General features: G+C 40.5%; 1 protein-coding gene across 1 annotated transcript in view; it reads left to right on the top strand.

Annotated features, from left to right (window-relative positions):
- nyap2b (neuronal tyrosine-phosphorylated phosphoinositide-3-kinase adaptor 2b) overlaps window positions 1–13945 on the top strand; it is a 40359-nt gene that overhangs the window by 8799 nt on the left and 17615 nt on the right. Inside the window, exon 4 of the mRNA XM_048163674.1 lies at window positions 3682–4770. Within this exon, the coding sequence (XP_048019631.1) occupies window positions 3682–4770 (1089 nt within the window). The remainder of the gene's footprint in view (window positions 1–3681; window positions 4771–13945) is intronic.

Genomic DNA, 13945 nt, shown 5'->3' on the forward strand with positions numbered 1-13945 from the left:
ACACACTGCCGCTCGGTCCTCAGCCAGCCGAGAGGCTCTTCCTCGCGGTGCCATGCGATGGTACTGGACGCTCCGTGGACGACTCGATCCTCCTCCGCCCCCTGGCGGCCGGTGATGGCTCCTCCGACTGAGGGCAGCCGGCAGCGAGTCCCCCGTTCCCTGCTCCTCCCCTTCATGGCCCATGGCGAACGGCGGCAACTCCTCCACTCCCTCTTGGACGGCAGCCACCGTCTTCGTCCCAGTGTTAATTTCGTCATAATTTTCGTCAATGACATTTTTTCACGGACAAAAACGAGACGATGACTAAATAAAAATGCGTTTTGAATGACTAAAACTATGACTAAAATCTACTCTAATTTTCGTCAACGAATAAAAACGAGACGAAAATGAAAGAGAGGGATGATTTGGGAAGGATATCCAGTCAGGACTGCTGTCCTGTGTGGAAGATGCGGACATTTGAATTGTAATGTGCTGATCTAACCGCGGGAAATGCGGCGCTGTTGCGCGCTCTACAGGCTCGCGCAGCAGCACATCTGACTGCTTCACAATTAATGAATAGCGCACATTTATGCCATGCTATTGCTTATAAGCTAATGTTGATGAATTATGACAATGTTTACTACACAATGTTTATATGGTAGTATGTTTTAGACGGTTGTAAGAATGCATATTTTATCTCCCTCATGAACAGCCTGCTACAGTGCAGACTGCAGACATTTCAGAATAAGAGTCACGGTGTATTTTGGGATGGTTTATAATGATTTTTTCCTGGTCATTGTTATTTTGTTTACACAATAAACTGTAGTTTAATTTCTATTCAATTCATAGTAAACTACTGTGTCTTCTGTCACAGGAAGGAAAGACTAAGAACATTATTTGACACAATCAATATATTTTACAAGCTTAACAAAACCTAAAACCAAAGAAATCTTCATTACTTGAAGTAAACGTTAACTGAAATAAAAAATAAATATATATAAAAAATGTAAAGTCTAAGCTTTAGCTTAACCTGAGGTATTAAAATAACAAACATAAATAAAAACTTATAGACATTTAAAAGCAAATACTAAAATACATAAACAAAAAAATTACTAAAACTTTTAACTAAAATTACAATGAAAACAGAAAAACTAAAAATCAAATCTAATAAAAATTTTAAACAAAAACTACAATGGTACCTCAATGATAAGTTGATCTCTGAACCAATCTCTGAAAAGTACTGAATTTTGTTCTTTCGTGTCTTTTTGCACTTGAACGGTCAAAAAACGTCCGCTTTGAGCAAAGTACAGTTGGGTGAACATAAACAGTTTGGGGAATATGTAGGCCTACCTATATCAGTGCATAGGATCTATGCATTGTTAGAGAAATGCTTAATGCATTACAATTTAACTAAATTAAATTTTAGTCGACTAAAATCTTATGATATTTAGTCGACTAAAACTAGACTAAAACTAAAACAATTTCCGATGACTAAAATATGACTAAAACTAAATGGCATTTTAGTCAAAAGACTATGACTAAGACTAAATTCAAATTTGCTGTCAAAATTAACACTGCTTCGTCCCACCTGTCACTATGCTCCAGCACCACCGCCTCGGGCAGCCTCTCGCGGTGTTCACACTCCCGCGCTGCTCGAACTCCGCAGCACCGCGATCCCCCTCAGCAGCGAGAGCTCTCCGACAGCATGTCCCTCTTTCCTCCCGGGTTTCAGCACCAATGTAACACAGTTCGTAAATATGGGAAGAAGGAGGCGGGAACCGGCGAACATTCAACAAAACTTTAATTCAAAATAAATAAATACAAAACGAAAGCCTGGTCCTCTCTCGTCCTTCACTGTCGTCGCTCCTCCTTTTATGCCTCCGGAGCTCCTCTGTGAGAGACTCCTCGCACCTCACAGGTGATGCTCATTATCACTTGCATCACTGGCCTCACGCTGTTCCCTCACGGCTCTCGCCCACCCTGCTCATCACAAGGTCAAAAAAGTAAAAGAAAATATTTAAAGAAAAATAAATATATATAAATACTTTATATATTAATTTTAAAAAATGGAATGTAGAATGGCAAACATAATGAATTAACTATGTTACTTGTTTATTCTGTTTAGTGGTACATCTCATTGCTGCTGTTTCATAAAAGTAATAAGCCACTTACGTCCATTGTCTTTGTGTCCTGCTGAAGTACCACCCTCCAATGATTAACAGTAGGCAAAGTGATTGTAAATATGGGAGCAGTGTTGTGAATAAGCTATGAATTGTAAGGTTAATATAATTGGTTCTTTACTGTTCTCAACACCCACTCTTGTCATCAGTTATGTCAACATTGTTCCAGGGGGCATCCTCATGCAGATCTCAACAAGCCCATCAGTTTATTTCTTTGTAGTTTTGGCTCTTTTTGTTTTTAAGTAGTAAACAAGCATAGTGTGTTTTTGTGTTAATTTTAAGTTGTTGTTAAAAAGAAAAAGAGATGGCATGCAGTATATGCAAAATAGTGTTCTAATGTTATTTTTGTTTACCCTCATAGATACAAAACAGACCAGACTCTTTGGTGTAATATTCCAAAATTTTGATGAGTTACAGAAAATACATCAAAGAATCAAAGCTGTAGGCTGCAAAAGTATTAAGTTTGTTTATGTTTCTGCAGTACTGACGTATGCTGTGAGAGTTGCTTTTCGTCAGAATTTGAAGGGATCACAGTGTGCACGCAGATCTTCCTCAATGCCACGGCAACCAGCCCACAGAAACAGAGACCCTCTGCTGCTCCACCAATCCAGACATCAGACATCAGCCTCCACCAATCGTCAGTGAGGTGACAGGAAGTTAGAGTGCGGCAACAACCAATGAGGAATGAGCCAGCAGCCAGCTCAACAGCGCTTTAGCCAATGTGCACCATAGAGTGGGGGATGTCCCTCGTTCAGAGGACAGTTGTGTGTTGAAGCGGGGGTTGAGAGGATGAGGGGGAGGGACCAGGCAGTGCAGAATTCATTCAGGAGGAGCGATTGACCTAGATTTAGTTCCCCTGGAGGAGAGGGGGCGAGGGTAAACACATCCACTCACAGGGAGAGAAGAGGCAGAGAGATCAGGAGGAAGGGCACATTCAGAGGCATTGAAATGGATCTCAAGATCCACCAGTCTCCACTTTCACAGAATTAACACATATATAGTATTTTTTTGGTTTGTTTTGTTTCAGGAATGCGCAAAGGGATCCACTGAGTCACAGAGAGAACATGAAAAATGACTTTAATCTGGTGCAATTTTACTCTTTTCCCTCTTTACATACCCACAAAACTTTTATGAGAAAATGTCATTTTGATATGATGAAAGATGATCTTTTCTCAGTACTGAAATCAAGGCATTTTATCATTTTTATTTTGGTGTCGGAACAGTACAGTTTGTGTACAAGATTATTATCTATACTTGTATGTCACTTTTGAGGGAGTGCCCAGATTGTGTTTGCCTATGTTTGTATATAAAAATCAGCTTTTGTATTTTATGTCATATAAAATATATTGCTGTGTGTATGGAACGGGTGATAAAGTTAGTGACAGTTTTGGTGCAGCAGGACCATCTGGCATCTGAATAACTGAAAGTTATTAAATTATCCTATGTACAGATGACCTGAACTCTCTGCTACTATGCTAATGTGCTGATTCATAAATTTTTTATGGTTTTTCTGCTTACCCAGGAACACAAAGCAGCAGTGAGGACTGCAGGAAAATTCCCCCACCGAAGCCTAAGAGGAATCCCAACACGCAACTGAGCACATCCTTTGATGAGTCTTACATCCGCAATCATGGTATAAAAGGTTCTCCCTCCATATTCTCAAGGGATGGCCAGGCTCCTTCTCCTCCTCAGCAGCAAGGAGCACAGGACTCAGACTTAGATGAACCAGTTTACATTGAGATGTCTGGGAACGTGGGCAGAGAACCGACCACTTGTAGTGAGGAAGATGAGCCGGGTGAGGCTGTCTATGAAGAGATGAAGTACCCTGCCCTTGACGAGTTTGACTCACGTTCGGATCTTTTGAGCTGTCGTTCGCAGTGTGCCACACCCTGCCCAACTGAGCTTGATATTCATGCCCCCCTAAGCCGTTGTACCACCCCTCGAGGCACACCCATTTGTGACATTCCCGCCCCATTCCCCAACTTGTTGACCCACAGACCACCTCTACTGGTTTTCCCTCCTGCCCCTGCTCAGTGCTCACCCAACTCAGACGAGTCCCCACTTACCCCTCTCGATGTAGCAAAGCTTCCTATGTTAGACAATGGCTCTTATTGCAAGTCACCAACCTCATCTTCTCTGGAACCTTCTGGCTCTGCTTCTACGTCGCACCTAAGACGTACCGAGAGGGAGCTAACAGCCACTCCTACAATAACAGTATCTGGCCGATCGTCGGCACCGCCATTGCCCTGTGCCCTCTATAAAAGTTCCTCCTCTTCCAACGGATATCAGCGCAGCCACTCAGCCTGCCCCTCACCTGTCAGTATGGGCCGCTGCCTGACACCTCTTAGCCTCATGCGGTCACCACCTTTTGATGGGCCATTTCCTACAGCAGGCCTTCCTCGCAGCGCCTCAGCCACACCTCATGGGAAGGCATCACCACCACAGGATGCAAGCTCAGGGGGGCGGCATCACAACTCTATGCAGAACGTCTCAGTGGCACGCTCACGGACTCCCACTAGCCCACTAGATGAGCTCACCAACCTCTTCACCACTGGCAGGAACATGCTGAAAAAAAATACCAGCAGCAGAAAGAGCAAGGAGCCGGGAGAAAGTGAGTGTGATTGCCTATTTCTCATAATATATTCAGTCACTAATATAGTAATTGTTCACCAGTTTCGAAACCTTCAAACATTTGCTCAAGTGTATGAGTTACACAAAAAGACACATTTGCTATAGTGCAAAAACATTCAGTGTTCAATGTTCATGCAAAATCAATTTAGTAAAATTAAATAATACTGGCTTAATTCATGTCTGACATAAACCAGCACAAAGATACCAACAACAGATTTTGAGTTTTGTATTTTTGCAGTAATTTTAATGGTTACACTATATTATGATACTCCACTTAAGACATTCTACTAACTATAGCTAATTTTGCAACTACATGTCAACTAACTCTCAGAGTAATATTAGAATGTTAGGTTAGGGTTAGGGTTAGTAGAATAAGTTGGCGTACTTGTAAAGTTACTTATTGTCAGTAGAATGTCTGTGGGGGGAGCATCAAAATAAAGTGTTAGTAGATATTAAGCAGACAGTCTACTAATAATCTAATGACTGCTAGCTGACATGTAGTTGCAAAGATACTTATAATTAGTAGAATGTGTAAAGTGGACTATCAAAATAAAATGTTACTGCTTTATTATGTGAAGACTTTAATTTTGGATTTTATGCACCTGTGGAGGATTTTGGGAAAATTGCAGGGACTGAGAGAGCGAGTGTGGGGATTGAGTGAGAGGCTCCTCTCCCACACTCTTCAGTTGTATTTTATTATTTACTCATGAAAGTTGTTAATCCATTAAATCCTGGGTCCATTATATTCACTATGTATTTGTAAAGTTTCAGAGGCACTCTGTGTTGGACCTAACACCTTGCTAAAATTATAATTATTCAAAGAATGCCATACATTCTGTCCTTGTGTTTAGCAAAGACCTTTTGGAATTATTCTCTCTGCACAAAAGATTAATCAGATTTTTAAAGGCTGACATAAATCATAAAATTTAATCCAGAGAGATTTAGAGGACAAAGCAGTTAGGGTTCATTCCACAGACATGCTGCTGATGCATTAAACCAAAGTAGCATGTTTCTTTTAATATGTAAACAGTTCTTAACAACTGCTCTAAAAAAGCAGCTCCAGCCAACAAAAAAAGAAAGAAAGAAAGAAAGAAAGAAAGAAAGAAAGAAAGAAAGAAAGAAAGAAAGAAAGAAAGAAAGAAAGAAAGAAAAAGAATATGCCTATAGACAGGGAAATATGAACTACTTTTAAGTCTATAAAAGGTAAGTATTTACCTGTATGTGGTGGTGTTACAGGTTGACTGAGACGAGAAACGTGCAGATCCATGTGCCTTTATTCAAAAACATAGTCCAAACAGGCAAGGGTATGACAATGGCTTACAGGTATTTAGAGGGCAAGACAGAAGAGTAATCCGAGAAACAGGTGTAGGTCAATCAACGGTGAACATGATTCAAAGGTAGAGGCAAGCGAGTAGTTCATAGACAGATAATAAATCCAAGCGAGGTGCGAACAGAATCCAGACGACAAGACGAGAGAAATCCAAAACAGGTGGGTAATCAGGAAACAGGACTTCAGGAAAAAAGACTTGACTTGATTTAGACTAGAACTAGAAATACAAACTAGGACGGGGAACTTGCTCCATAAAGTACCTACGCTAAAACAGCATAAATGCTAACCAATACTCGTCAATGAGAGAGAGGAAGTCCATGGCTTATGTAGGGTGTGTGATTGGCTACAGCCGTGTGTGTAATCAGTGCAATGGATGATGGGAAATATAGTCCGGGGTGAAGTGCAACAGTTAGTGTGGTGCAAGAGTCCATACAAAACAAAAGACACCGAACTGGGATTGTGACATAGCCCCCCCTCAAAGGAGCGGCTTCCAGACGGGCTGAGCAGGTGGCCATGACGGAGCAGGCCGGACAGATGGCCAGGGTGGAACAGGCTGGACAGGCGGCCTTGTAGACGGGCTTAAAGACCCCCATGGCGGAGCAGACGACGACCACAGCAGTGCAAACGTGCTTGAAGACCCCCACGGCGGAGCAGATGACCACCCTAGCAGTACAGATGGGCTTGAAGACCCCCACAGCGGAGCAGATGAAGCAGAAGATCCCCAGGCCAGAGCAGACAGAGCAGGAGACCACCACGAAGGAGCCTGGGACCTAGGGAAAACTGAGATACAAGAAACAGGCAGTGCATTCACGACATCAGAGATCAAGGCAGGGAACACAGAAAGTTCACCAGTAATCTCCCTGGTGACTACTGAATGGGCAGGCAGTTCATAAACTGGCTTACTGACTGAAAACGGAGAGGCGAACAGTTCCAAATCTGACTTATTGACTGAAACTGGACAAGGCAGTTCATAAACCGTCTCACAGACTGAAGCTAGACAGGAAGTCAGTTCACAAACAGATTCTGAATTGATTTGGGATAGACTGACAGTCCAAAATTGTGTGTGCTAATTGAGACTGGACTGACAGATGGTTCAAAATCAGACATATTACTTGAAATTAGTGGACAGACAGATAATTCAGAAACAGATTCATGGGTTGACACTATATGGACAGACCGTTCATTATTTAACTCCTTGACTGAGATTGGCAAGACAGATAGTTCAGAATTAGACACACTTGGATAAACAGAGCAAGTAGAAAGTTCCTGAATGGTCTCTATGACAGTGACAGGGGTAACGGGAAAGACATGGGGTGCATTTATAATTTCTGGGCTCAGGACAGGCGGGTTTAAGGGTTCAAAGGCAGATCTTTGGGCTGTAACAGATAGTTTACAAATCAACCCCCATAGCTGGTTCAGAGTAGGACAAAAGTTCATAAGTGGCCTCCGTAGCCGTGGCAGGACAGGCAGAGAGTTAACAGACGGCCTCTATAGCCGTGACAGGACAGGTAGAAAGCTAATAAGTGGAAACCATTGACACCATCTGTGAGTGCAGCGGACAGGGGAATCAGTTCAGGAGCAGAAGGGCTAGAGTGAGCTGATTTGGGCATACCAGCAGTGCATGCAGACACCAGCGGTGTATCCCTCACACTGGATACCAGACTGGGATACCGAAGGACTGACCTCAAAGATCTGGGTGTAGCAACAGACAGGACATGACAAGACTCTGGATGATCAGCTGTGATGGGACAAGGCTCTGGAAGATCAGACGAGTCATGGTGATGCTCTGGAAGATCAGATGAGTCATGGTGATGCTCTAGAAGATCAGACGAGAAATAACAAGGCCCTAAAAGATCATCTGAGACGTGACAGGGCTCTGGAAGATCTGCTGAGACGTGACAAAGCTCTGGAAGATCTGCTGAGACGTGACGAGACTCTGGAAGATCTGCTGAGACATGACGAGGCTCTGGAAGATCTCCTGAACTGAGTCGAGATTCTCGAAGAGCAGCTGTGACTTGACTCATGACGATCAACTGTGACTTGACTTAACTCATGACGATCAGCTGTGACTTGACTTGATTCATGAAGATCAGCTGTGGCTTGATTTGACTCTGGAATGGCAGCTGTGACATGATGCGGCGTTATCATTGCCGCCGTTTTGCGAACTGGCTCCACTGTCGCCGCCATTATGTAAGTGCGCTCCGGTGCGGCCGCCATTACCAGCCCGAACGTGATATCGCGTTCCTCCTCCGCGACACCCACAGTGAATAGAGAGCCAAGTCAACTAAGCAAAATCCAAAAAACAACTTGATGAATGCGGACCCTCGCGTCTAAGCTCAGATTGTAGAGGTTGATTAATGCCATCAAAAAAAAGTCTATCACTAATGCCATTAACTCCCTGAGGTCTGAAAACGCGCCGGCGCGTTTTGCAGGATTTTTTTCACATTGCAGCAAGACAGACTTAAAATACTCCGTAATTTCTTGTCATAGAGACATAAGTAATATATCAATTGAAACTATAGAATGTCTTCTTTTATTTGTGTACACTCAGAGTAAAAACACAATGTTGTGCTTTTTGTAAAATAAAGAAAACTAACATGATACGTGATCTCTCCTCTCCCTCTGAACGAAGTCCAATCTGATAGGTACCAGAAAATGAACTGTAACTTATGAATACTAATGACAAAAAAAATGACACTTACGTCTAAAGAAACGTTGAAATATCAGGTTTTAAATCGTGCAAGTCAAATCGAAAACAAACATTCTGTGTTTATGTAATCTGTATGAAAAGAGAGCTATGTCAGAAGTCTGTGATTCAGCTCATTATCCGCTAATGCGGCCACGCCCACGGAGCCAGCGCTATTCAGACGCAAATTCAGGGGCAATACATGCATTCATCGTCTCAATCGTGTATTTATTGTCTTGAAAAGTGTTTATTTGGATGTTAAAGCAATGGTTAGCGATCTCTAGAAGACATGCCGTTAGTTCCTAGTTCCTTTTCTTCTTTATATGAATTTGTGGCCTAAAGGTGTACAGAGAGCGCCCTCCGGCTGCAAGTATGAATTGAAAATACCATTCCTGAAATGTCCTCTTCTTCTTTAGAATAATTTGTGGACTAAAGGTGTACAGAGAGCGCCCTCCGGCTGCAAGTATGAATTGAAAAAACAGTATCCAGCACTCATAGTGATGACAATAAATATTACTTCTCAGTATAGAAAATTGACATAAATATATAAGAATCCATCAATATTTCTCCAAATGTGCATGCTTTTAAGCTAAAAGCCTATATGAAATGCCATAGAGGTAACATAATTGTTCAGACACTTTGCATCACAGAAATACATTTTATTTTAAAGAATGTAATAGAATACCATTATTTTAAATTGTAATAATATTTCACAGTATTGCTGTTTATGATGAGCTGAGACATTATTACAGAGGGTTTTTTTCACAGCTTACCTGACTGAAAGGCCTCATTAATATGCAAGTAATTTCAGGTCATTATTATGTGATTCTTTTGTCTTCTCAGGTGTAAATGGTCCATTATTCATGCAGATTCACGCCTCCACGCATACTGTGTTTCTTGACAAAAAGTGTCTTACAAAAACTAAATCAATATATTGTTTTATATGAAGGAGTAGGCAGCATAATTTTTACATAATTCTGAAGCAAAAACTCTAGTCTACAACCTCCAATACCCAAAAGTCTTGTGAACACAGATTTAATATAGTTTTTTTGGCCTTATTTCAGTGACTTAAGTTTTTTTTTTTTCAATAACCACGCATAAACATTATTCCTTCAAAAATACAAACATGTACATACATGTTCCTCACATATTACTGTAGCCTAGTTTGTGCTGAATACAGTGTAATGACACTTTTGTCATTTATATGTTTATGAACAACTGAAAAAAGCACAAATGTCAGGGCATGTCAAAACTTCTCCAAGCCCCAAATCAGCCTCAGACTCCAGAGGGTTAAAAAAAAGTCTATCAAGAGACAGTCAGGTTGATCAGAAAAGTTCACGATGGCTAAAAATTTGTGAAACAGGTATAGGTCAATCAACGGCAAACGTAATTGAAAGGTAGAGGCAAGCGAGTAGTTCATAGTCAGATAATAAATCCAAACGAGGTGCGAACAGACTCCAGACGACAAGACGACAAGAAAAAAATTTCCATTGTGGTACAATGTTGCCTCGAGGCAACAAACTTATAAAAATTAAATAAATAAAAAAATTATGAAAATGTTTATTGATATTGTTAAAATGTACAATTTTAAGCAGGAAAAACAACACAAATAATTTTTTCCTCATTGATATCATATTGCGTACCATAGAGGGTTAATAAGTACTAAAGAAGAATTTTTAGTATAAGTACAAAATTAGTGTGTGAAAAGCACTTAAAGTACATTATGAAAGTGTACTTTTTTTCACCTAGGTAGGCATTTAACTTGAAGCTCACTTAGCTCATATTGATGTTAGTGTGAAGTAATTTGTTAGACTAAAGCTTTCGCTCCTTGAAATGCATTTTTTTTATTTATTTCCTTACTCATTTCTAAAATCTCTTTTGGTTTTATGTTTGTTGGTGTTGCCTGGTTGCCATGTGGCTTTTAGGTTTATACCTGGTTCTCATGAAGTGTGTATCTGTTGTTGTAGGGATGGTTGATTGTGCACATTTCCATATGACCTATAAGGGTCTTGCATCTGTGCTGCACCTGTATGTTGTATTATACAAAGACTGGCTTGGCACAGTTTATGGCTGTGCTGAGGCAAGAATATCCTTTGCTGTGGAAAACAGTGTGTGACCTATTTATGAACCCACTCATCAATTTTGTTGTAAGCAAAGAAGGCCAACCATACTACCTGATTTTTTTTGATTGCTCGATTGCTCCTGTCTGCCTCGCTGCCTCTGCCTCGCTGCTCAGAGTGGTTTGCGTCTCCGTATAGCTTTGTTTTCTCTTACTTTTATTGAATCTCGTACTTTTATTCATTGTTGCTCATATTATTATTACTCTATATATACTATTGCCTACCACATTAATCTGACGTCGCTAGCTTGTAATCTTTAAATTTAAATCGCTGTTACAAGGCGTTTGCATCTCACTAGCTTGTTTTATCATCATTCTCTCGCACGCTCCTTTTTCAACGCGTTCATCAAACAGCTGTGGTAACTCGGATCAGTCTACAAACACGGTGAGTCATGTCATCCTCTCCCAGAATTGTTTCCTGTTCCATTTGTCACATGTTCAGCATAGCTCAGCGACGAGGGATTTACATGTCATAAAAGTAGGGAAGTAGTCAGGCTGACAGAGAGAATCTCAGAATTAGAGACACGCATCCAAACTTTAATCGAGGATAGTAAGAATGCAGGGGCTTCAGATACTGTTTTGGATGCGACTAGCTTAGTGAACTCTGTACATTGTTCGGTTCCGGTTGTAGAGCCCACGCAGCAGGGCACTTGGGTAACGGTGAGGCGGTCTAGCCGCGGAAAACACCACTCTTCTGTTTCTAGTAAGAACATCAAACAGGTTCTCCCCACTCAGTGACGCACCCACTGAGAATTCTGTTGAAAGTGCCCTAGTTATTGGCGATTCTATTACACGGAACGTGAAAATAGAGACACCAGCCACCATAGTCACATGTTTGCCGGGAGCCAGAGCACCTGACATCAAAGCAAATTTAAAAGTACTGGCTAATGCTAATCGTAAATACTCTAAAATTATTATTCATGTCGGCACAAATGATGTTCGACTTCGCCAGTCGGAGATCACTAAAATTAACATTAAAGAGGTGAACTCGCAAGTACAATGTCAGGAGGAGTAATTTGCTCTGGCCCTCTTCCTGTTCATCGGAGTGATGAGATAGTTAGCAGATTATCATCACTCAGTGGCTGGCTGTCTAAGTGGTGTCCAGAGAATAATATAGGCTTCATAGACAACTGGAAAAGTTTTTTGGGAAGGCCTGACCTGTTGAAAAGAGATGGTATTCATCTGTCCCGGGATGGTGCTGCTCTTCTGGTAATATGGCACATAGACTTGAAGCTGAAACATGACAAACTGGGGCCCAGGACAGAAAAAAGCAGCAGACAGACTGGCTAAACCGACCGTCTGGTAGCTGCCTCACATTACGGAAGTCAGATAATTCTCAACACATAGAAACTCTCACACCTAGATATTATCACATAGAGACTGTGTCTGTACCCTGAATTAGTAAAAACAAAAAACTTCCAAACCCATTTAATGGTAAAAATGTAATTGATGTTCAACAAATAAAAAATAGAGATAATAATGATAAACAAATGATAAAGCTTGGGTTGTTAAATATTAGATCACTTTCTTCAAAAGCACTTATTGTAAATGATATTATCACAGACAATAATCTAGATGTGCTATGTTTGACAGAAACCTGGCTAAAACCGGACGATTACATTACTTTAAATGAGTCTAGCCCTCAAGGTTATGATTATCGACACAATCCTCAACAGAAAGGCAAAGGGGGAGGCGCTGCTGTAATTTATATTAATATTTACAGTATTAGTCAAAAGTCTTTCAAATATAATTCCTTTGAAGTGATGGTACTTTACATAACATTATGTAAGTTGACATTTGTGCTGACTACTGTATACAGGCTACCAGGACACCATACAGACTTTATTAAAGAATTTGCTGATTTTCTGTCGGAGTTAGTACTAGCTGCAGATAAAGTCCTTGTTGTTGGTGATTTTAATATCCATGTAGATAATAAAAAAGACTCATTGGGATTGGCATTTACAGACATTCTAAACTCTATTGGTGTTAGACAACACGTGTCAGAACCCACTCATTGTCGTAATCATACTTTAGATCTAATATTGTCACATGGAATCAATATTGATGCCGTTGAAATTCTGCAGCAGAGTGACGACATCTCAGATAATTATCTAGTCTCGTGTATACTACATTTGGTCAAAGCGGCTAAACTGCCTCTCTGCCATATGTATGGTAGAACCATCACTTCTACCACTAAAGATTGCTTTATAAATAATCTTCCTGATCAGTTTCATCGCCTTAGCATACCAAACAGCTTAGAAGACCTCGATGTTGCAACAGAAACTATTGCCTCTGTCTTTTCCAGCACATTAGATTCAGTTGCTCCTTTGCGTTTAAAAAAGATTAAGGAAATTAATACATTGCCATGGTACAATGAGCACACTCGGGCCCTAAAAATAGCAGCCAGAAAAATGGAGCGCAGCTGGAAGAAAACAAAACTAGAAGTATATCGCATTTTGTGGAGAGAGAGAATGATTGAGTACAGAAAGGCCTTAAAAACTGCTAGATCTGCCTATTTTTCAAAACTTTTAGAAGAAAATAAACACAACTCTAGGTATTTATTTGATAAAGTTGCTAAATTAACAAGAAACAAAGCTTCAACTTCTGATGTTTCCAAAGAGCACAGCAGTAATGACTTTTTGAACGTCTTTACTTGCCAGATTGATAATATTAGAGAAAAATTCAATTCATTTAGAGGAAGAATTGTCTAAACTTGTTAAATCATCAAAATCAACCACATGTATGTTAGACCCTATACCGACTAAGCTATTGAAAGAGGTATTTCCAGAGGTCATAGATCCTCTTCTTAATATTGTTAATTCATCTTTATCACTAGGATATGTACCAAAAACTTTTAAGCTGGCTATTATTAAACCTCTTATTAAAAAAACACAGCTTGATCTTAGAGAATTAGTCAATTACAGGCCGATCTCAAATCGTACTTTTCTGTCAAAAATACTAGAAAAGGCAGTTTCATCACAACTATGTTCCTTTTTAGAAAGAAATAGTATCTGTGAGGA

Source organism: Megalobrama amblycephala, linkage group LG17 (assembly GCF_018812025.1).
Source record: "Megalobrama amblycephala isolate DHTTF-2021 linkage group LG17, ASM1881202v1, whole genome shotgun sequence".
In the NCBI taxonomy this organism is placed as follows: domain Eukaryota; kingdom Metazoa; phylum Chordata; class Actinopteri; order Cypriniformes; family Xenocyprididae; genus Megalobrama; species Megalobrama amblycephala.